Source organism: Hemiscyllium ocellatum, chromosome 1 (assembly GCF_020745735.1).
Source record: "Hemiscyllium ocellatum isolate sHemOce1 chromosome 1, sHemOce1.pat.X.cur, whole genome shotgun sequence".
Taxonomy (NCBI): Eukaryota; Metazoa; Chordata; class Chondrichthyes; order Orectolobiformes; family Hemiscylliidae; genus Hemiscyllium; species Hemiscyllium ocellatum.
The window spans coordinates 74,527,318-74,551,153 of NC_083401.1; the positions used below are offsets into that span (position 1 = coordinate 74,527,318).

Below are 23,836 nucleotides of genomic sequence, written 5' to 3' on the forward strand. Positions count from 1 at the left end.
AGATCTAATCTGAGAGATCGTTGTCATCAAGCGATTTCAGCATTTGAGGAGAACAAAATCAAATGCCTTTTTGGACAAGTGATTGCATCAAATAAACAATGTCTCCTCCATCCCGCCGACACTGACTTCACATGTGGTGTTTACGATTAATTATGCAAATCGAGACTTGGCCTACAATCACGTGTGTGACAACATCAAACTTGACTCTAGCCCAGACGTTTACATTTTTTTTGCTGAACACGTATTTGTCAAAGTGATGAGAGAATCCATCAATAACTTTATAAACTTGCTTTTCAATAAATAATCAGAAAACATGACTTAGGAAAGGCATCTAAACCTAAGTAACTGGCAGAGAAGAAAGCCAGCCAAATTTAGATTCTCCTTAGAAAATCTCCATAAACATCGGTCCTTTCCAATTGCTGAATTTGCATTACTGCCTGACCTGTAAAATTACAACCATGATATTCATAACATTTGTGCATAACAAATACGTTCTTGCCTTTCAATGATAATTTCTGATATATCTTTTATATATAAGCACCCTTGTGCTTTGGCGAATAAATTCTATAATAGCACAGTCATAAATTTCAACCAATTTACTGAATTAATTGGAAAGAAGAAATTAATCAGATCATGTTATTTTATTCTGTGCAGCCAGATCAGGAAATAGGATGAAAGAATAACTAAGATAACGTCAAAATGTAACAGTTGTGAACTATCAGGAAGAAAGAATAGCTGGGGGGCTTTTCTGAAAATAAAAAGAGAAGATAACAGTCTTTCCAGTTTTTAATGGCTAGCATAAAGCAAATATTTTTGTCTTATGCTGGGGGGGAATGTCAAAGTGAGAGCTATAAATATGAGATAGTCACTAAAACAGTACTTCAAGACAAACATTGATACACAGAGTGGTTAGAATTTGGAATATGTTTCCCCGTGGAGTAATTGAGAAGATGAGTTTGAATGCCTTGAATGGGAAGATAGATAAATAAGGGAGGGAGAAAGGAATGGAAGGTGATATAGTTAGTGATTAAGGAAGGAGGGTGCATGGAGCCCTGGAAAACACTTTACAAATGCACATCACGCTGACAGCAGTAAAACTGATAAACCTTCCCTCCAAGAAACAGAATTAGCATCCAGCAGCACCCAGCACAGCCACTGAAGTTTAAGTTAAAAATCTCACAACTCCAGGTTTTCGTCCAACAGGTTTATTGTAAGTACTAACTTCCGGAGCACTGCTCCTTCTTCAGGTAGCTGCAGAGCAGGACTATAAGGCATAGAATTTATAGCAAAATACCACAGTGTCATGCAACTGAACTGATACATTGAACAAACCTAGATTGCTGTTAAGTCTTTCATCTTTTAGAATTCGTTACAGGTTTTGGTTCATTAATATGTAAATCCCAGAATTTCCTTCAAATCATATTCTCAAGATAACTTAGGGTTTTATAAAAAAGGTGACAAGTCAGTGCAGATAATGCATCAATGGTGTGAAGTTAGAGTTTGTCTGTATCACAATTTGAGTCAGACTGGTTCTATTTACAAAGTAGGAATTTATAACATGTCACATGGATTGACTGCCTGCAGATTGTGTGCTTTTTGAACAAAATAAAATGTATCTACAATCACAACTCTGCACCTTTTTTATAAACCTTTTTATAAATGTTTTTAATAAAACCTTAAGTTATCTCGAGAATGTGATTTGAAAGAAGTTCTGAGATTTACATATTAATGAACTTAAACCTATAACCCATTCTAAAATATAAAAGTCTTAACAGCAATCTAGGTTTGTTTAATACATCATGTCAGTTGCATGACATGTGCTAATCTTTTGCTATAAATTCTGTGTCTTATGATCCTGCTCTACTACTATGTGATGAAGGAGCAGCACTCCAAAAGCTAGTATTCCCAAATAAACCTTTGGACTATAACCTATTGTTGTGTGATTTTAACTTTGCCCACCCCAATTCAACACCGACATCTCCACTTCACTGAAATTTAAAACAAAGTTAAGCAGAAATGGCAGCTATGTTCCCAGACTAAAGCAAGTTGACAGAACAAGTCAATAGACTCGTGAAAAGCAGGAAGACCAATTGGCACAGGCCAGTACAGACAAACTCGGGTTAAAACCATTGAAACATTGAGAAAACCCGAAAACATGGAGATAATGATCTCCAGTAATAAGCAAAGCTAAAAGGCATCCACTCTCCTATGGTAAGCGAGTTTGGAGCGTGCAGAGCAGACAGACCCTAGCAAGAGGCAAAACTGGCAAAATGTAAGGCAGACAGATCCTAGCAAGAGGCAAAATTGGCAAAATGTAAGGCAGACAGACCCCAGCAGTATGTGCACCTCAGAATAGGCAGACTCCAGCACTGAGCTAAATCAGAAAAACTCAAAGCAGATGGACCCAGGGGTGAGGTCAACTGGCAAACATCAGCACAATCTGCTGCAAAATAATCTTGTGATAGAGAAGAGCACTACCTGAGCTGCTCCATCTCTCTCTGAATGTTTTTAGATTAGATTAGATTACTTACAGTGTGGAAACAGGCCCTTCGGCCCAACAAGTCCACACCGACCCGCCGAAGCGCAACCCACCCATACCCTTACATATACCCCTTACCTAACACTACGGGCAATTTAGCATGGCCAATTCACCTGACCCACACATCTTTGGACTGTGGGAGGAAACCGGAGCACCCGGAGGAAACCCACGCAGACACGGGGAGAACGTGCAAACTCCACACAGTCAGTCACCTGAGGAGGGAATCGCACCCAGGTCCCTGGCGCTGTGAGGCAGCAGTGCTAACCACTGTGCCACCGTGCCGCCCCTTATGCACGCCCCTATCTCATGCAGGACCCAGTCTAGGCCATACAATGGCACAATCGATTGCAAAGATTCCAATGTTTCAGAGACACTACAGGCCTTTCACACAAACCAGACAGACATGACTGCACTGGTTCAGAATTCATTATTTGTGAAATACATGTAACAACATATAGACAATTACAACTATGGCTGCTTGGGAGAATCAATCATCTGAGATCAAATCATTGTGGTGGTTTCCTGTCAGTCTTCCTGCATTCCAGATTGGATCTCACCTTTATTGAAATCAGTGCCGTTGCCTTGGCAGTGAGATCTGTAAAACCTGAACAAGCACTCAATTAGAAATAAGCAAGATCCTTCAAATGACCAGTTCACGGAGTTTGTACAGTTCCTCAACTTCTCGGGTGTCCAGTAACACAGAGGTACAACAGGACAGGGCACCACAGCCAAAGTACCTCATGTTTCATTTCTTGTGACAACAGAACACATTGGTGCAAAGTATATGCTACCACCAATGCAAATGGTCATGCCTGCAAGTGAAGGGGCTATACTGCAATGAAATGCCTCCACCTTCAAACTACAAGTCTGCAGCAGGGACTCCTAGATCTTTCAGTATGAAATAATTAGAAAACTCCCAGCTTTCTGAACAGATTTAATTTAGATTGCAGCGGATTTACAGAGCACAGAGCTCTTTATCAATGGACATAATGCAGAATTGGAAATTAATATGGGAGCAGCAGATTCAAATCTATCAGATGCACTGCATTAACTGAGACCAAATCTCCCCAAATGCAATGGAGTATGCCTACACAGCTCAAAGGGGAATCTCATTGAAGATCTTAGGCTGAGTGACTGTGACACTCTGGCACAGGAGATAGGAAATTTCACAGTCCTTCAAACTCAACATTATTGTTTGATGAGGAGAGACGCCTGTGGGGCATTACAGTTTTGTCACTCACTGGAGCAGAAGAAGCCCAACTGGGTAGAGCCCCTATTGACAATATCTGCACCATCAGCCTCAGTGAAATGTTCCAAATGATACACTACTGTTCAGGGAACTGAGAGATGAACATGCAGACCACGGCATCACTACTGTTAATAATAATGAGCCACAGCTGGAGAATCTGAATATCACGTTATTCTTTGAAAAGATAGTGCATGGGGAGAGCTGCCAAGACACCACAGAAATAGTACAACACAGCTTTTCAGAAAGGCCAGGAATAGACCCTTGCATAACCAGTTGGTCTGAAGAGCAGACCAGACCACAACTACTGAGGAATCAACAAGAGCAGGTACCAATCCAATCCAGATTTTGACTTGAGGACATGGGTCTCTGGAATACCAGTCCATGTGAAGCTAGAAACATATGGAGACAACAGTAGTGGTTGTATCCAGTGTAGTGATCCAGGAGAAACCACTTTCAGACAATACAATGAATATGACTGATCCTTGGAAGACCAGTTAATCATGAAATCCAGCTGAGAGCAATATGTGAAAGTAGAAAGCTTGAAAATACCACACAATTAGAAACTTCTCCAGTATGATCCAGACCGTCTCAAAGTAGAGGCTGACAAAGGGGATGGAAGAATTTCTGCAGAACTCTGCATCAAGCAGAGGAAAGCACAGGAAGGGGATCCATACAAACCACTTCAGGGGAGGACATCAAAGGGCTACCCAGAAGACCAAGTTTTTGGCAAGTGCAGGTGACATATCTTCTGGGGAGGTCAAGGCACAACCTTGGTAACAGAGAGCAGAAGAACTAACCAGTTCACCAGAAGACATGAAGGGGGAGATCATCAAAGCAGAGGGTGTGACAGAAGCAACTCACCAACACTAGAGGATCTCGCAGCACTCCACAGAGCAACTCTGCCAAAGAATTAGTGCATTATGCATTAGCAGGAGCCTATTGAAAATGGCTTTCAGCTATCCTTTCACCAGTCAACTGATACTATGGCCAACCCATGCACAAACTGGACTGGAGTATAGCTAGCCAGATTCAGCCAAATGACAATTGAGGGATCATGACCAACAGTTCATCCTATAAGCAGCATGGCATTCCATTATGGAAATGCTTTTCCCTAAAGAAAAAGTAATGGACAAAAAAAAAAGCATGCAAGCAGGACACAAGCTGACTAACTTTCAGATGAGTTGATAACACAATCAGCAATTGAACCCTCTCCATGTGACTTGGTGGGGAGGGGACTAGGACACAGACTAATGAATGAAATAGCAAAAATATGTCTTGGTCCCCCATGACAATGCTATGGTCAAGAAAGCACCCCAACGCCTCTACTTCAGAAGGCTAAGGAAATCCAGCATGTCTGCAATGACTCTTATGAATTTTTATAGATGCACCACAGAAAGCACCTTATCAGGATACATCACAGCTTAGTATGGCAGCTGCTCTGCGCATGACTGCAAGAAATTAGAGTTGTGAATGCAGGCCTGCCTATCACGTAAACCAGGTTTCCTTCCGTTGACACCATCTGTACTTCCCGCTGCCTCAGGAAAGCAGGCAAAATAATCAAAGTCGCCCTTCCACCCTCTTCCATTGGACAGAAGATACAAAAGATTGAAAACACGTACGAAAGATTCAAAAACAGCTTCTCCCCCATTGTTATCAGATTTTTGAACAGACCCCACATGTATTAAAATTGATCTTTCTCTGCAAGTTCTCTGTAGCTGTAACATTATATTCTACATTGTATTCTATTACCCTGATGTACTGATGTTTAATTTGCCTGGATAGCACACAAAACAATACTTTTTACTCTATCTCTGTACATGTGACAATAATAAATCAAATCAAATCAAATGTTGGGATACAATATAAGAATATAGATTAATTCTCATAGTGAACTATTAATCTTTAAAATCTCATTACCTAATCATTGGACTGTGGTTTCAGGAACAGTAGTTAAAATCCTTAAACTAGCTGCTAAAGTCAACTCAATTGAAAATAGTCAAGTGCCACAGGAATTTCTGAAATAATGTCCAAATGTTGTGGCTTTAACTGTCTACCACACCCTATAAAGGATATCCATGACAATAAAATTCATCTCTGGGATAGTTTAAACTGAGGCTTTCAAGTGTCTCTGGTGGTGAGACATCCCTACTACCTATTGCTGGAATGAGAAAAATCTTGTGAAACTCATTCTGTGCAGAGGAGTTAAAATCCCAATCTCCATAAAAGGATAACTGAGAATCTCTGACAATGGATCATCAAAACACTTCATCAAAAATAAACGGTCCATATTGTGAGCCAATAGCCAGTATCCCCAAACAGAAACCCCTCCTGTGGAAGCTCTGAATTTGTTACAGAAAACAGTAATATCCATAACATCAGAAATAAAGACTCTTCATAGAATTAAGATCACCTTTCTGTCACTCCAGAAATTTTCAAATGAAGACACTGTCTCTGTTATAAGTTGTAAATTATGGCATGGAGAGAATATAAAACTAAAATGAAACTAAGTGCCACAAGATCAACCATTCTGGAAAGTGGAATAATTGCTGTCTGAGTTCAAGAGGACAACTGCTCAGCCACAATCCCAATAGATTGTCAAGATCAATTGTAAAGCATGTAATTCCCCTACCTGAGGATTGTGACTCCTTTTCAATTCCACCTCACCTCACCACACACCTTGTTCTTTTGTCTGCACACTAGCATGTACATATGTGTGGGTGTAGCTGCAGGTCACAGAATCCAGGATGTGTTTTACCTTTTTAGCAAGGTTCATAACGTATCCAAGTGAGTTTACAATAAACTGACTTCTTAATTTTGTCGGGCTGGTCCTTCAGAATTTTAATACATGTTCAAAAAACACATCTTTTAAAAAGAAATCAAAGACAACAAGACAATGAGACATAGGAGCAGGAATTAGGCCATCCAGCCTTCTCCACCATTTAATCTTGGCTAATAGGTTTCTCAATCCCATTCTATGCTTTCTCTCTGTAACCCTTGATCCCTGTTGATACTCAAGAACCGATCTATCTCAGTCTTAAACATACTCAATGACCTGACCTCCACAGCCTTCTGTGGCAATGAATTCCATAGATTCATCACTCTCTGGCTGAAGAAGTTTCTCCTTATCTCCATTCTAAAAGGTCTTCCCTTTACTTTTCCTTTACAAAGCTCTGTTGTACCAACTTCAAATGTGAAAAGACAGAAGTTTTTCACCACTCCAAATTTAAATTTAATATAATGAATAGAAATGTAAACAAATTGGGACACAGTATCGGTCTAATGGGTAATGTCATAATTTAAAAATGTAAATTTTCAGAGATAGAATAAAGAGCTGGGCTGAAGGGTAAGGAGCTGTCAATAGGACAGCTGATGACATCGCCAGCAGTGATATCAGATCATGTCAAAACGCTTACTCTAGATGGTCATGTATGAATCACTCCCTAATTTGCATATGATATACATATAGTTCAATTGTTCTGGCTAAAAAAAACTGTTCCACCTCCATCTCTGAGCAGGCTGAGAATAATAAACAACAGCACACCAGAATGGTGGATTGGCCTGTTTTTTTATGGTAAATTTAATGTAAAAAACACAGATAGAGGATTGTGCTTTACAGAAGATGGCATTCATCTTGGACTCTCTAGAGGAGCAAAATGAGCAAAAACATTTGTGACTTGTAGACCTCATAGAGTTGTAGATAAGTCTCTGAGGGGATCACATAGAAAATTAGTTGCTTACAGAATCCATTCAGCCAGCAAAGTGACAAACCAATCTGTGATGGAATTCCAACTTTGTTTCCCAACCCATCTGTTGGATTTCACATTGCTTCTATTTAAATAATCATCTCATCTGGATTAAACATGCACACATGTGTGTTCTCCTTCAGTTCTTTACTGTATTATGCTAATACCAAGATAATTATTTTCTGGCAGGGATATCACTGGTGCTGCATTTTGAAAGCTTCATAATCAAATGGACATGCATGGCATATTCTACTCAAGTTTTCAGTTCACTTCGTTAGTCATCGAAAGCTATGAAATTCCCAAAGTATTTATTTGGCCAAATCAGAAATAAAACAAAATTATAATGTTAATATGCTTTTATTCATAATATATTGTGAAACCTCTCAAAATTCTAACTCTTCTGAATTTTGCTATTTTCTTTTAATATCAGCTTAGAGTCTTCAAACTAGCAAAAAACTGGAAAACACTGAACACATTGATCAACATTATATTCAAATCTTTAAAAGAGATGGGAAATCTGACACTTATTGTCATCATCGTGATTTATATATTCACTGTAATAGGAATGCAGCTTGTTGGACATGACTATGAAAATAAAGTAAGTATGTTAAAACAATGACTTATTTTGCTCCACTGTCAAACGAGGTAATCGTTCTGACTCTGATAATAAATCTACAAATTCCATTGCATGCTACAAATTTACCCAAACTTTAATTAAAAATGGATTCCAGTAAAGTAATTTTTTGATATATACTTCTCCAGGGATACTCCATATGGTACAGAAAGCTGGTCTCATAAAGCAGCCTCAAATGAAAACATCACAATGACATTCCTATGCAAATATATTCAATCAAGGTTAGTTGATGAGTTGCAGGAGGTAGTACTTCACAAAGCAAAAGAACACGATTACATAAGACTACACAGAATATAAAGCACACAAACAGGAAATTTGAAGAGTATGGCGCTGGAAAAGCACAGCTGGTCAGGCAGAATCTAAGGAGCATGAGAATTAACGTATCGAGCATAAGCCCGTCATCATTCCTGATGAAGGGTATATGTTCAAAACATCGACTCTCCTGCTTGCCAGATGCTGCCTGACCAGCTGTGCTTTTCCAGCACCGCACTCTTTAACTGTAATGTCCAGCATCTGCAGGCCTCACTTGCTCCTAAACAGGAAATTTGGGTCAACCAGTCAAATCAGGAGGCCATTGAAAGCTACTCTGTCTATGTTGTGACATTCTTCAAGATTTTCCAGGACAGAGTCACTTTCTGTACAATTGTCACATCTGCTACAGACACAATACACCTTTACCTTAAGCTATGTGAAGCCCAGTTTTAAGCAGTGCAGATTAGTTTTAAGTGACAAAGCCATTATTATACAGGCCTTCATCAGTAATTAATTCTGACTGATGCAGAACTCATTGAAATAAGCTGATAGCATAAAGTTGGTATTCTACCTACATGACAGAGTTTAATTGCACTCTGAGGTACATCTATTCAGGGGTCCTCATTTAATATTCAGTCCATGTCTTCTTTCCTGCTCTCTTCAAATACTTGGCTTTCACTGTTTAAAATGTGTTGCTGGAAAAGCGCAGCAGGTCAGGCAGCATCCAAGGAACAGGAAATTCGACATTTCGGGCATAGATTCCTGATGAAGGGTTTATGCCCGAAACGTCAAATTTCCTGTTCCTTGGATGCTGCCTGACCTGCTGCGTTTTTCCAGCAACACTTTTTCAGCTCTGATCTCCGGCATCTGCAGACCTCACTTTCACTGTTTAAAGTTCTGCATGTGTCGGTAAACCTCAGCACCTCACCTCAATGGCCATTCTTTGCATATAAGTTTCGACAGATATTTGACTGCATAAAAGCTGGAGACTGAGAGTTTTCTAAAAGAAATGATTCGTTGCGATGAAGAAATAAAAAAAGTTAAAAATCACACAACACCAGATTATAGTCCAACAGGTTTAACTGGAAGTACACTAGCTTTCGGAGCGCCGCTCCTTCATCAGATGGTTGTGGAGGACACAATTGTAAGGCACAGAATTTATAGCAAAAGTTTACAGTGTGATGTAACTGAAATTATACATTGAAAAATACCTTGATTGTTTGTTAGTCTTTCATCTGTTCGAATACCATGATAGTTTCACTTCTTTCATATGTAAATCACAAAACATTTTTTTAAAAGTTGCATTTTCAGGTTAACGGTAATAATTGGTGTTAGCTCGACAATATGTTGAAGGTGTTAGCCCCCTGTGTTCTCTGTCTGTGCCATAATGTTTAGACTGATTCTAATCTAAAAAGTGAGATATGAGTCTTACATGAATTCATGCAGTTTTTGAGCAAAGTACAATGTAATTCAGAAAGTACAAATGATCCCACTTCCTCCAAACAAAAGGGGTAGCCATGGGCACATGCATGGGCCCCAGCTATGCCTGTCTTTTTGTAAGCTATGTGGAGCAGTCCATCTTCCATAGTTACACCGGCACCACTCCCCACCTTTACCTCCGTTACATTGATGACTGCATCTGTGCAACCTCGTGCTCCCACTTCACCAACACATTCCACCCTGACCTTAAATTCACCTGGACCATCTCAGACACCTCCCTCCCCTTCCTGGACCTCTCCATCTCCATCAACGGGAACTGACTCAACACTGATATCTTCTACAAACTCATCAACACCCACAACTATCTGGATTGTACCCCCTCCAACCCTACCTCCTGCAAAGATGCTATCCTTTATTCCCAATTCCTCCGCCTCTGCTGCATCTGTTCCCAGGAGGACCAATTCCACCATAGAACGAACCAGATGGCCTCCTTTAAAGACCACAATCTCCCCTCCCACATAGTTGATGATGCCTTCCAGCACATCTCAACTATTTCCCACACTTCCGCCTTTGAATCCCAACCCTCCAACTGCAACAAGGACAGAACCCACGCGCCCCACCCCAACTCCCCAGTCATCACCTTCCACACCACCAACTTTTGTATACATCGCATCATCCTCCGCTATTTCTGCCACCTACAAATGGACCCCACCTCTATCCGCTTTCCATATAGACTGTTCCCTCTGGGACTGTCTCATCAGGTCCACGCCCCCTAACAACCCACCCTATCCTCCCAGCATCTTCCCCTGCCACTGCAGGCATTGCAAAACCTGCGCCCACACCTCCTGTCTCACCTCAGCCCAGGGCCCAAAGGAGCCTTTCACATCCAAACAAGTTTCACCTGCACATCCACATGGTATTAACTGTATCCCTTGATCCTGATGCAGTCTCCTTTACATTGGGGGGACAGGACGACTACTCACAGAGCTCTTCTGAGAACAACTCCGGGACACCCGCACCAACCAAACCCACTGCCCTGTGGCCGAACACTTCAATTCCCCCTCCCCCTCTGCCAAGGATATACAGGTCCTGGGCCTCCTCCATTGACACACCCAACCACCCGACGCTGGGAGGAAGAACACCTCATCTTCTCCTTGGGACCCTCCAACCCCATAGAATCAATGCAAATTTCACCAGTTTCCTCATTTCCTCTTCCCCCATCTTATCCCAGTTCCAACCTTTCAGCTCAGCACCGCCCTCATGACCTGTCCTATCTGTCCATCTTCCTTCTCACCAATCTGCTCGATCCTCCCCTCCGATCTGTCACCTTTACCCCCACCTCCATCCATTTATCGCACTCTCAGCTACCTTCACCTCAGCCCCATCCCCCTCCCATTTATCTCTCGACCCCCGAGGCTCCCAGCCTCATTCCTGATGAAGGGCATTTGCCCGAAACATCGAGTCTCCTGCTCCTCGGATGCTGCCTGACTTGCTGTGCTTTTCCAGCACCACACTCTCAACACAGCTGATTGAGTCCACCCTGCCATTCACTGAAATCCTGGCTGATCTAATAAATCCTCAATTTAAGATTACTTTGTGTGTGACATGCCAGTAAGACTAGGAATAGAACATATTACAGTTAAATACATGGCTAAATAGCTGGTGTAGGGGGGTAGGTTTGAGTATGTGGACCATTGGTCTGTCTTCTGGGGCTGGTAGGACCTAAATTGGAAAATGTCCTAATGAAGCAGAATAATCATATCACAACATCAAACATTCATACTAACCCAATTACTTTTATGAAACAATATCATGAGTAGAAAGAGCTCCTAATTAGTGGCAAAATGGAGGATTTTCAAAACAGTATTGAGTTTCTTTTGGTAAGAGGCAGCCGAATCTTAGAGTAATTGTACCAATTCGACTTTGTAAACATCTCAAGATCACTGTTGGTGATATTAGTAGATCAAATTTTAAAAATGCTTCTATGTTGTCATCAAGACTTAATTCCACGAGAGAATTAAAGGAATGTCACTTAACCAGGTTTTATGTTTACTGACTAGTATTAAAAATAGCCATATTCTTAGGCTTATAAGAATTGTTAACAGAACACAAGTAGAAAACAATGATTTTTCATGGTTCCATAGGTTGTATAATATTTCATAACTTGTTTTGACTTTAACAAACCAGATTAAGTAAACTTTTCTCACACATGGAATAAGATGAGTATTACATAATTACCTACTCTACAATATTCATCTGTTTTGTTTTTCATATGACATTATATTACCTCATAGGAGGCATTTGAAGGCAATCAAATACCAAGATGGAACTTCAGAGGCTTTTACAATTCCTTTATAATGGTCTTTCGAATTCTATGTGGAGAATGGATTGAACCATTGTATGATTGTATGCGCTGCTCAAAGATGTACTTTTGTCTACCACTGTTCCTGCTTACATACATAGCTGGAAACTTTCTGGTAAGAACACTTAATGCGTCGATTCAGATTATATCAAACCTGCTGTCTTTTCCCATGATATTTTTAAGACATTAGTATTTACAAAAAAGGAATGTTTGCCAAAAACGCCGAAAACAATGTTTTATATATACACAATATATCCGTATGTTAAGCTACAACTAACTATAGATCTGATTTTTAAATTCTAATTAAAGGTGTAGAATTTGAGATTTAACATGAATACTATTCATATCTTATTCTTCTATATTCATTAATGTAATCTACAGTAACATTCAAAATTTATAATTGTTTTGCATATATTTTGCAAAATGTTGCAATCAACACAGCAACTGTACTTCATTGTGGCTAAAGAACTGCAGGGAGCTTTTCTAATGCAACAATTTTATTTATTTAGTGCCCTTTAATGTAACAGGAAAGCTCAATGGTGCTTTGTTATGAAGTAAAATTTGAGATCATAAGCACATTTTCCGACAGATGGTCAAAAGCATAGCTGAAGAGATAAGTACGAAAGCAGTGGTGCCCAGCCGGTTTGCAATGGTGGGCCACATAGGCAAGGGGATAACCTTACAAGGGCTACAAAAATATATTAGGGAAAATTACACATAATTGGAAAAGTTCTAAAAATACTCAGTTTTTAATGTCCATCTGTTTGAACTCAGTTCAATGAATGTTTAAGGGATTAGTGGATTTCTTTTTGTTCCCCTATGTATATGACCATTTCTTTAAAATAATTTGATTTGAAGCTATAACAATGTATTTTACAGCATATACAAAAGTAAAAAGTATCTGCCTGATTAAAATTTGACATCAAACAGATTTTGGGGCAAATGGTCAAAAACACGTAAAACTTAACCAAATAGCAAAATGAATCAATGGGAATCAGGATGAAACTTCTTCGCTAGTTAGAGATATAGCTGCCATAAGTAAGATGGTTGTAATTGTCGGAGGTCAGTTATCTCCGCTCTATGATATCTCTGCAGGAGTTCGTCAGTGTAGTATCCTTGGCCCAACCATTTTCACCTGCTTCAATAACACTCTCTTTGTCATTTGGTCAGAAGTAGGGATGTTTGCTGATGATTACACCATTCATGACTCCTCAGAAACAAAAGTAGTTCATATCCAAATGCAGCAATGCTTGAACATTATCCATGTTTGTGCTAACAAGTGGCAAGTAAAATTTGTACCATACAAATGGCAGGCAATGACCATCATCAACAACAAAGAATGTAACCATTGTCCCTTGACATTTTGTCGCATTACCATCACTGAAGCCCCACTATCAAAATCCTTGGGGTTACCATTAACTAGAAACTGAACAGCACTAGCCATATAAATACAAGGCGACAAGAGCAGGTCACAGGCTAGGAATCCTACAGTGAGTAACTCCCAGCCTAACTCTACAAAACTGTCCATCATCTGTCAAGGCATAATCAAGAATGTGATAGAATACATTCCATTTGCCCAGATATGTGCAGTGGCTCAGTGGTTAGCACAGCTGCCCCACAACATCAGATTCCCAGGTTCAAGTCTAGCCTCGGGCAACTGACTGTGTGGAGTTTGCACATTCTCCCTATGTCTGCGTGGGTTTCCTCCAGGTGCTCCGGTTTCCTCCCACAATCCAAAAATGTGCAGGTTAGGTGAATTGGCCATGCTAAATTGCCGTAGTGTTAGGTGAAGGGGTAAAATGTAGGGGAATGGGTCTGGGTGGGTTGCGCTTCGGCGGGTCGGTGTGGACTTGTTGGGCCGATGGGCCTGTTTCCACACTGTAAGTAATCTAATCTAATCTAATCTAAAAAATAGGTTGATACCATCCAATACAAAATAACCTATTGTCATCACATCCACTCTCTGCACCACTGATGCGCATAAGTAGAAAGTCCTTCTTAATTAGTGACAAAATGGAGGATTTTTAAAGCAGTATTGAATTTCTTCCAGTGAGAGACAACCGACTCTTAGAGTAATTGTAGCAATAGCAGCAGTGTGTACCACCAACAAGGTGGTAAAATTGCAAAAATTCACCACGGTTCCTTAGATACCATCTTCCATATCGATGAATGCTTCCATCTTGAAAGACAAGGGCAGCAGATACATGGGAACACCACCACTTACAAGTTTCGCTCCAAGCTTCTCACCTTCCTGATTTGGAAATATCATCCTTGAAATATCAAACTTGCCATTCCTTCAGTGGCACTACATCAAAATCCTTGAATTCCCTCCTTAAGAGTATTGTGGGTCTACGTTCAGAACATAGCCTGCAGCAGTTCAGGGAAGACGCTCACCACCACCTTCTCATGGGCAACAATAAATATTAGCAACACCCACCTCCCACAAGTGAATATTAAAAAAAATTATCTGCTTCCACTCTGTCTGTCTCTTTAAGTATTTGTATCTTTCAACGATAACATCTCACATTTGTCAAAATTCTAGAGAGTACAGCATCAGTTTTCACAATCTGTCTTTACTGGACAATCTCACTGTCTGGGAACAAATCTGGTGAGATTTTGTTGAAAGTCTTCTCTTGCAATAGTATTCTTCCTGAGAAAAGGCAACCAAAACTGCACATAGTATTCCAATCTAACTAAGCTCCTATACAATGATGTAAAACTTCACTACTCCTATGTGCAAAACTTCTTGCAATAAAGGCTAACATTCTGTTAACTTCCTCATAGCTTGCTGTATCTGCATTACTAACCTTCAGTAATGTACTGACAAAAACCATCCAATTCCCTTTGTACATCCAAATTTTCCAATCTCTTACCAGTTAAGAAATACTATGCATATCTGTTCCTTCTACCAAAGTGGATAGTGACACATTTTGTATTTTATGTTGCCCACTCATCAAGCTTGTCCAAACCCTTGTGAAGTCACTTTACACTTTCCTCACAACAAAACATTTTGATTGTATTTCCCACAAATTTGAAAACATTACATTTTGTCCCCATAACAAATTCATATATTTATAGCGAACAACTAAAGCCCAATTGCTATTCCTTGAGGGCTGCTCCCTCATTACAGAAAGACAACTAGTGGTAGTTTAAACTGAGAGTCACCTTGCCTCAAGTGGGTCCTTATGATGATCTCAGCTGGTCCAGGATTCAAATTTATGTTGTTGGCATCATACTGCATGGAAAACCAGCTATGTAGCCAACTCAGTTAACTGACCTCTACTGATTCTGCCTTTACAGACTCACATTCATCTCAGCCAAACCACTTGTTGCAGTTGTGTAGAGCACAGCCTTGCAAAGGCTGTGATTCACATTCAGTAACATGTTGCACAAGCCCCCAGCCCTGTCCATGCATGGGAACTTTATCTTAAAGAAACAGCAACTGGAAGGATTGCATTGTATACATGCTCAATCGCATTCAGGGGCTTGCATAAAGGAGTTGTCACTCCATGGATGGACAAGGTGGTCTTTGGCTCACACCAGCCATCTTTGGAAGGCAAATGAAGGAAGAACCTGCAAGTTATATACAAAAAAAAACTGGCATTATGGAATGATCCAGGATGTCTGGAGCAGATTTCCAAAATGCCAGTATTTTTTATAACTTTCCAAAATATGGTCACCATAATATCAGATGAGTTGAACATCAGCCAAGTGGAAGTATTTGTGATTAACAAAGACAGTTATGCTCACCAATATTGTATATATTCTTCAGTGTCCTTGGAATGCTTCAGCAGATGTCACAGTTCACAGCAGATGACAGTGTCCTGGGATCATTCTAATTTGGTCATGGCATGTGTTACTCTTATTTGGAGGACATTCCATCTAGAAGACCAAAGGCTGTGGGTTTTCTGCATTTTTTCCACACTGTGAGTGGACATTTGGCTGGATATTCTACATATAACTGTTCCACATCTTGTGGAGGCTGATGCTGGTCCTGGGCTCCCAGACACATGTGTTCCTCATCACTTTCCGTGCTGTTCATCGTGCTGAGGCCATAGAGATGATTATAGCTGCTGTGCCTGGATCCAATGATGAAAGCTTCAATCAGCCTGTGGCAGATTATTGGAAACAAAGCAACTTCTTATCAATTTGATCAGTCAGTAGTCGCAGTAAATACAAGTGACAGTTTACCGTGGTTCATGGAGGCCTCTGCCAAAAAGGACAATAGGATGCAACTACATGGATCTTCAACATAACAGACCTCATTCAAATGTAGTCTGCATAAGCTACATCATGTATACGTAGCAGGAAATTGCAAGCAATATAGGACCACCAACACCTTCTCACAACATCCCCCCACATCACTCAAAGAGGACATTGTGAAATACTGACAGCTCAATTATCAAGAAAGCATCTCTGGTACTTTATGCAGCCTGAGATCTTGGAATGTGTTTGTGAATTGTGGAATCAAGGCTTTGCAACTTCAAAGCTTGCTTGAAAATATTTCTGTTTCACAGAGATTACTGGAATGGTTTGTAATGATCAATGTCATGATCAAGATTACTTCTGGCCAGGATTTCTATTTCACATTGATGGTCACTGCCTAAGGTACACATGCAGTATTTTGCAATCATGAATGTCTTTGACCTGAACTTTGTAAGTTCCTGATTAATGCAATTCCACTTGGACAGTTTCACATCTCACAAAAGTACAGCCTCCTCCCTTAGACAAAAAAAAACTATTTGGCTGATGAACATCATCCAATTGGAGAGAAAGGCAGTGCACTGTAAGGATGGACTCTTGGCCAATGATTTAATGACTGAAATATGGAGGTCATATCTTCAGAAAGAGATTCAATTACAGTTAACAATTTTAATCTCTGCCCTCAACATTGTTTCGAAGAAATTAATTTGCTAAAAAGCCAAGCAAATTATTAAGTATTAGTGATATGATTTATCTATTCCATTTGTGAAAGCTCGGCCATGCAACATTTAACCGAATGGTAGATGCACAAGAGTGACTTAAAATAAAGCATTGCATATTATTCATCAATTCCGTTGACAAAGAACAAAAATTTAAGTATTATTGTCATTTATTTATATATTGGCCACAGCTGAAGAAGAAAGATTAGATTAAATTAATATCATCAGTTGTTCTTCTGAAATAGCCTGAACTGTTAGTAAGGCATTTTGTGAAATTTCATATTTTTGTCATCATGAACACCAAACTGGTTTTACATTCCTCAATGTTGTTCTGCAGGTGTTAAACTTGTTCTTGGCTCTTCTTCTCAACTTCTTTTCTGGGGATACACTTACTGCAAATAAAAAGGAAGAAAAAACAACTCCATATAAAGATTATATTAAGAGCTTCCTGCTTACGCTATCTTGCCGAAAAAGAAATAAATCATCTTTGGGGAAAATACAGCCAGATGATCAAACGGATACTTCAGAGACAGACAATGCTCACTTTTCTAATGATGTCCCTTTATCAGACTGCAATATGAAACATCAGATGAGTAAGTATCAGAAAGCTTTATATGTCCGCATTTAAGCACAAAATAAATTGTACTCTTAATCCTTTGTTGTAGAATAAGTATTGCAAATATGTTTAAATATATTTGGATAAAACTTATTATGGTCTGGGTCTGAGCAAAGTATTAATTTATATGTATTCCTATGATCACCAATTCAAGAGAAACATTTATCAATACCTCAGTTGAGGTAGCAAAGGAATGCCTCACAAATGTAGCCAACAAAATCACACATAATTCCTAACTTAAAGTTTTTATCCAGTAGGTTCACATTTAGTATATTTCATGTATTCCTGATTGGCACTGAAGAATATGAATGATGAATACCAAGAATCAAAATGTGCAATTTATGGATATATAGAATAGTAGAGCACAGAAAGAGGCAATTAACCCCATCATGTCAGTTCTGATTCTTTGATAGGGCTATCCAAATAATCCCAATCCTTGTTTTCTCCCATAGTTTTGAACTTTCCCCTTCAAACATTCATCCAATACTCTCTTGAAGGTTACTGCTTTTACCACACATTCAGTACATTCCAGATCACAACAACTCACTGTTTGAAAAAAAATGTTCCCACACTATGTTCTCTGCCTCATCCCATCTGGATCATAAAGTGTAGATCTTTTCTCCATTATCCCGTTGTCCTATATTCTCAATTTGGCTGTTGCACGTTATTAACATAGCTCCAAGAGTCTGAACTTGTATGTATTATTAATAACATCTGCAACTTCCCATTTGAAGATACAGATAAAATCAATTTTAAAATGAATGTTACCAGTAGAGAAATGGCAGATGGAATTTAATCTGAATGAGGTGATGCATTTTGGAAGGTCTAATGCAGGAAAGAAGTATACAACAAACAGCAGAACTCTTAGCAGCATTAACATGCAGAGGAATCTAGGCATACAGGTCCACAGTTGGCTGAAAGTGGCAACACAATTGCATAAAATGGTCAAGAAGACGTATGGCATACTTGCCTTCTTTGGTTGGGACATAGCGTATAAAAATTGGCAAGTCATGCTGCAGTTGTACAGAACTTTAGTTTGGCCACATTTGCAAAATTGTGTACAGTTCTGCTTCCCACACTACCAGAAGGATGAGGAGGCTTTGGAGAGAGTACAGAAAATGTTTGCCAGGATGTTGGTTTATTTGGAGGGTATTAGCTATGAGGAAAGATAGAACAAACTAGGTTTGTCTTCTCTCGAATTTCAGAGACTGAGGAGCAATCTGATCAAAGATTTCAAAATTATAATAGGTATGAAGAGAATGGATTTTCAGAGATGTTTTGCCAGGATAAAAATATCTATTACTATGGAACATAGGTTTAAGGTAAAAGGGAAAATTTCTAAGGGGACAGAAAGTTTTTTTTACATAGAGGGTGGTAAATGGCTGAAATGCACTTCTAAAGGGGTTGGTAAAAGCAGATACAACAGCAATATTTAAGAATCATCTTGACAGGACATAAATAGGCAGGGAATAGAAGGATATGCACATGTAGAAGCAAAAGGATACAGTTTGGAGCCAAAGGATCTGTTCCTGATCTGTACTGTTCTTTGTTCCATGTTAATATAAGCACTATAACCCCATTTACTTTGAATAATCATGCAGCTCTTAAAGTTAACATACAGCACAGCAAAGTTGATTGAATTTTTAGCAAGATAAAATAAAAAGATTCACTTGACATCTAGTTTGTGACTGCATTTAAAATAAACTGATCCCTAAAAAATGTCTTGGGCTTCACACAGGTATGCAATCAGCAGTTGTGTGCTTCACACCAAACATCCATTGGGTTTGCTGACTAAAATAACTCTCAGTACACCTACTACAATAAACCTCATTACACCAACTAAAATAACCCTCATTGCACCTACTACAATAATCCTCATTACACCTATTATAATAAATCTCATTGCACCTGCTAAAATAACCCTCATTACACCTACTAAAATAACCTTCATTATACCTACTATAATAACCCTCATTACACCCACTAAAATAACCCTCATTACACCTACTAAAATGACCCTCATTACACCTACTAAAATAACCCTCATTACACCTACTAAAATGACCATCATTACACCTACTATTATAACCCTCATTACACCTACTAAAATGACCCTCATTACACCTACTATAATAACCCTCATTACACCTACTAAAATGACCCTCATTACACCTACTAAAATAACCCTCATTACATCTACTATAATAACCCTCATTACACCCACTAAAATAACCCTCATTACACCTACTATAATAACCCTCATTACACCTACTAAAATGACCCTCATTACACCTACTATAATAACCCTCATTACACCTACTAAAATGACCCTCATTACACCTACTAAAATAACCCTCATTACATCTACTATAATAACCCTCATTACACCTACTAAAATGACCCTCATTACACCTACTATTATAACCCTCATTACACCTACTAAAATAACCCTCATTACATCTACTATAATAACCCTCATTACACCTACTAAAATGACCCTCATTACACCTACTATTATAACCCTCATTACACCTACTAAAATGACCCTCATTACGCCTACTATAATAACCCTCATTACACCTACCAAAATGACCCTCATTACACCTACTATAATAACCCTCATTACACCTACTAAAATAACCCTCATTACACCTACTAAAATGACCCTCATTACACCTACTATAATAACCCTCATTACACCTACTAAAATGACCCTCATTACACCTACTAAAATAACCCTCATTACATCTACTATAATAACCCTCATTACACCCACTAAAATAACCCTCATTACACCTACTATAATAACCCTCATTACACCTACTAAAATGACCCTCATTACACCTACTAAAATAACCCTCATTACATCTACTATAATAACCCTCATTACACCTACTAAAATGACCCTCATTACACCTACTATTATAACCCTCATTACACCTACTAAAATAACCCTCATTACATCGACTATAATAACCCTCATTACACCTACTAAAATGACCCTCATTACACCTACTATTATAACCCTCATTACACCTACTAAAATAACCCTCATTACACCTACTAAAATGACCCTCATTACGCCTACTATAATAACCCTCATTACACCTACCAAAATGACCCTCATTACACCTACTATAATAACCCTCATTACACCTACTAAAATGACCCTCATTACACCTACTAAAATAACCCTCATTACATCTACTATAATAACCCTCTTTACACCTACCAAAATGACCCTCATTACACCTACTATTATAACCCTCATTACACCTACTAAAATAATCCTCATTATACCTACAAGAAGTGCTACCTGGCCTTCTGTTGACGTGTTCCTTCCCTTTAAATGGGACAAACTGAGTTTTCATTTTGTGCTTTCCACTGATTCATGTCTAAGATTGAAGAATTAGCATATGGGATCATTGATTCAAATCCATAACCTGTGTTTCCAAGAACAGTGTGTTCAATCTGTAATGCAATTTATGTCAATATTTTTGTACCCACAGTTCTGATGCTGGTACAATCAAAAATCTAAATGTAAAGTTTGGAAATTGCTGACCAACTTTAAATTTGCTAATTTTATACTGGGTGGTTCTTGTGATTTTGGGGACAATGTAAGATGACTTCTGGTAGTAACGGCGCTATACAAAGAATAATGTGACATTATTTTCAGCTAAAAGACTTCAAAAATGCATTTAGTTTTTGGAATTTATGAAGACAGGTGATTTTTTTTAAAAATGGAATTCTGTTGTACAATTTTAAATCTGTTGATACTTTCCAAATCATCTTTTTTGTTTGAAGCTAACTATTGTTTCTTGTAGGTATGCAAAATGAAATTAACTTGTCAAGGACTGTTGAGTCAACAGCTTCGCCAACACTGTCAAATAGTGTTGAGCTCCCTTCAACAGGCACAAATGAAGTGCCTACCATCAGTGCTATGTGTGATCCAGCCAGCAGTGGACGGAAGTATGAAAATGGATCAGCAGTCTTGATGGTAACACATGAATGTAATTCTATACAATATCTAGTCTTATAGTCACTGAGGCCAAAATGACTTGATGGCAGCTCCAACAGTGGAGACACAGCAGAACAGAACCTATATTTGTTTTTGCAGTAAGTCACAGTCTACATCTGCAATTGTGAGATTGTCAAAGGGGATTACATCACTTTCCACCCCAATTCATATTTGTAAAGCTCTTTTGAACCAAAGGTAAAAATAAACTTTGGCGTGTTCAGCTTCCAACTGGCAGAAGGTAATGTATTACCTTCGTGTTGAAAATACTTAAAGCCTTTCTAAAATCCCTAAAGTGATCCAGATATCTTGTTTTTTTCTGATGTCTGTAAGTAGTATTCAGTAGTGGTCCTAGAGAAATCCCCAACGTTCTGGGGGAAAAGAAAGATCTTCCTAAATTCCACACCACTTGATCAGAAAATTGTTGGAATGACAAAACTGAATTATCACAAAGTCAGATTTCATTGCAAATGCCACTCGGTCTCTGATCATGGCTGAAATTTCAATGTCACGATATTTTAATTAATTAAGCATTGTGGAAAAAGCCTTTAAAATAAAGTAGACAATACCTTCTGTGTTTCAGATAAGTATTCTAAAATGGAAGTGCAGTTTTTATACAAGCAACTGTGCAGACATTTTACATATTGAGTGAGATTCCACAGAGAGAAATGTCTTAACTGCTTATTTGTCAAATTGAAATGTTCTCTTTCAATTGCTATGGTACATAGCCATCTAGACATATTTATAAGGAACTTAAAATTAAAGAGCTATTAAGATTTATCTATTAATCTGGGCAACTAAAGCGTAAGAATACTTGTTGTACTTCCTTCTATAAACAATGATATTTTACAAAATAATTCATTCTTTTGTTCATTTATGGGATGCAGACCTTACTGCTATCTAAGGCACACAATAGTTGTCCTAAGAAAATGATCATGAATATTTTTCTTGAACTCTACGTAATGGTTTGATACAGCTTGGTTCCTTGCAGGATCAACTCCCAGTGCAGTAAACAGTTAACTACATTTGTATGAACTGCAGTTACATATAGACCACGTTGGTTGAGTATGGCAGCTTTACTCTTCAAATTGAATTCAAATTCTCAAATTGCCATGGTCGAATTTCTATCCATGCTCTCTCGAATTATTTAGTTCATTAATGTAATCATTTCTCAACCAAATATCTTCTACGTATTACTTTATGAAATATGTTTCTTCATGTAAAATAAAACACATTTATTGGCCACAAGAAAAGCTTTATAACTAAATTTTATACAGGCAAGGAACGAGTTTTGTTCATGAACTTTAAAGCAGTTAAGAACTCAGTATAAATTTATCCAATGAGTGTACACAGGATGCACAATGTTAATGTTCTACTCAGTTGCATCTTTACCAATCAAATTCAGCATTTAGGAAACTAGGAGTCTTATAGAAAGTGCAATGGGACACAGACTTGTAATTTTGGATGGGGGCATACCCGTCATTCCATCACAAGGACAATTATCTGAAATGGTGCTTTAAAAATTATGGGCAAAAGTGCGATCACTGAATGCATAAGAATTAATTTCTAGATGATGCATCCAATTGCTGCAGTGTGAAATGCTGTTTACATGTAGAAGGGCACGAGAGAAGTAATAAGAGAGACTGAGATAGGATTTGGAGATTGCAGCAGAGGTTCAAATGGGGATATGAAGCCAGGCAGGGTAGGATTGCTGAGAAGGAGTCAGCAGCTGTGATCCAGATTTTGGTTCAAACCAAGATGCTGTACATTCCTTGAAGCTGAGATCATGGATGGTGGAGCCTTTGTTAGCAAGGACATTGACATTTTATAACAAAACTGAAGTATTTATCAGTATCTAGATTAGAATGGTGCTGGAAAAGCACAACAGTTCTGGCAGCATCCAAGGAGCAGTAAAATCAACATTTCGGGCAAAAACCCTTCATCAGTATTACAGGCAGAGAGCCTGAAGGGTGGAGAGATAAATGAGAGTAGGGTGGGAGGAGATTGGATAGACACTAAATCAATACTTTTCGTCAGTATTCACTCAGGAACAGGACATTGTTG

General features: G+C 38.8%; 1 protein-coding gene across 1 annotated transcript in view; it reads left to right on the forward strand.

Moving 5' to 3' along the window:
* The window catches only part of LOC132833419 (sodium channel protein 60E-like), a 175,939-nt gene that overhangs the window by 50,888 nt on the left and 101,215 nt on the right, over positions 1-23,836 (forward strand). The window contains exons 11-14 of the mRNA XM_060852087.1: positions 7,962-8,129; positions 12,155-12,334; positions 17,479-17,734; positions 21,582-21,754. Coding sequence (XP_060708070.1) covers positions 7,962-8,129; positions 12,155-12,334; positions 17,479-17,734; positions 21,582-21,754 — 777 coding nt within the window. The remainder of the gene's footprint in view (positions 1-7,961; positions 8,130-12,154; positions 12,335-17,478; positions 17,735-21,581; positions 21,755-23,836) is intronic.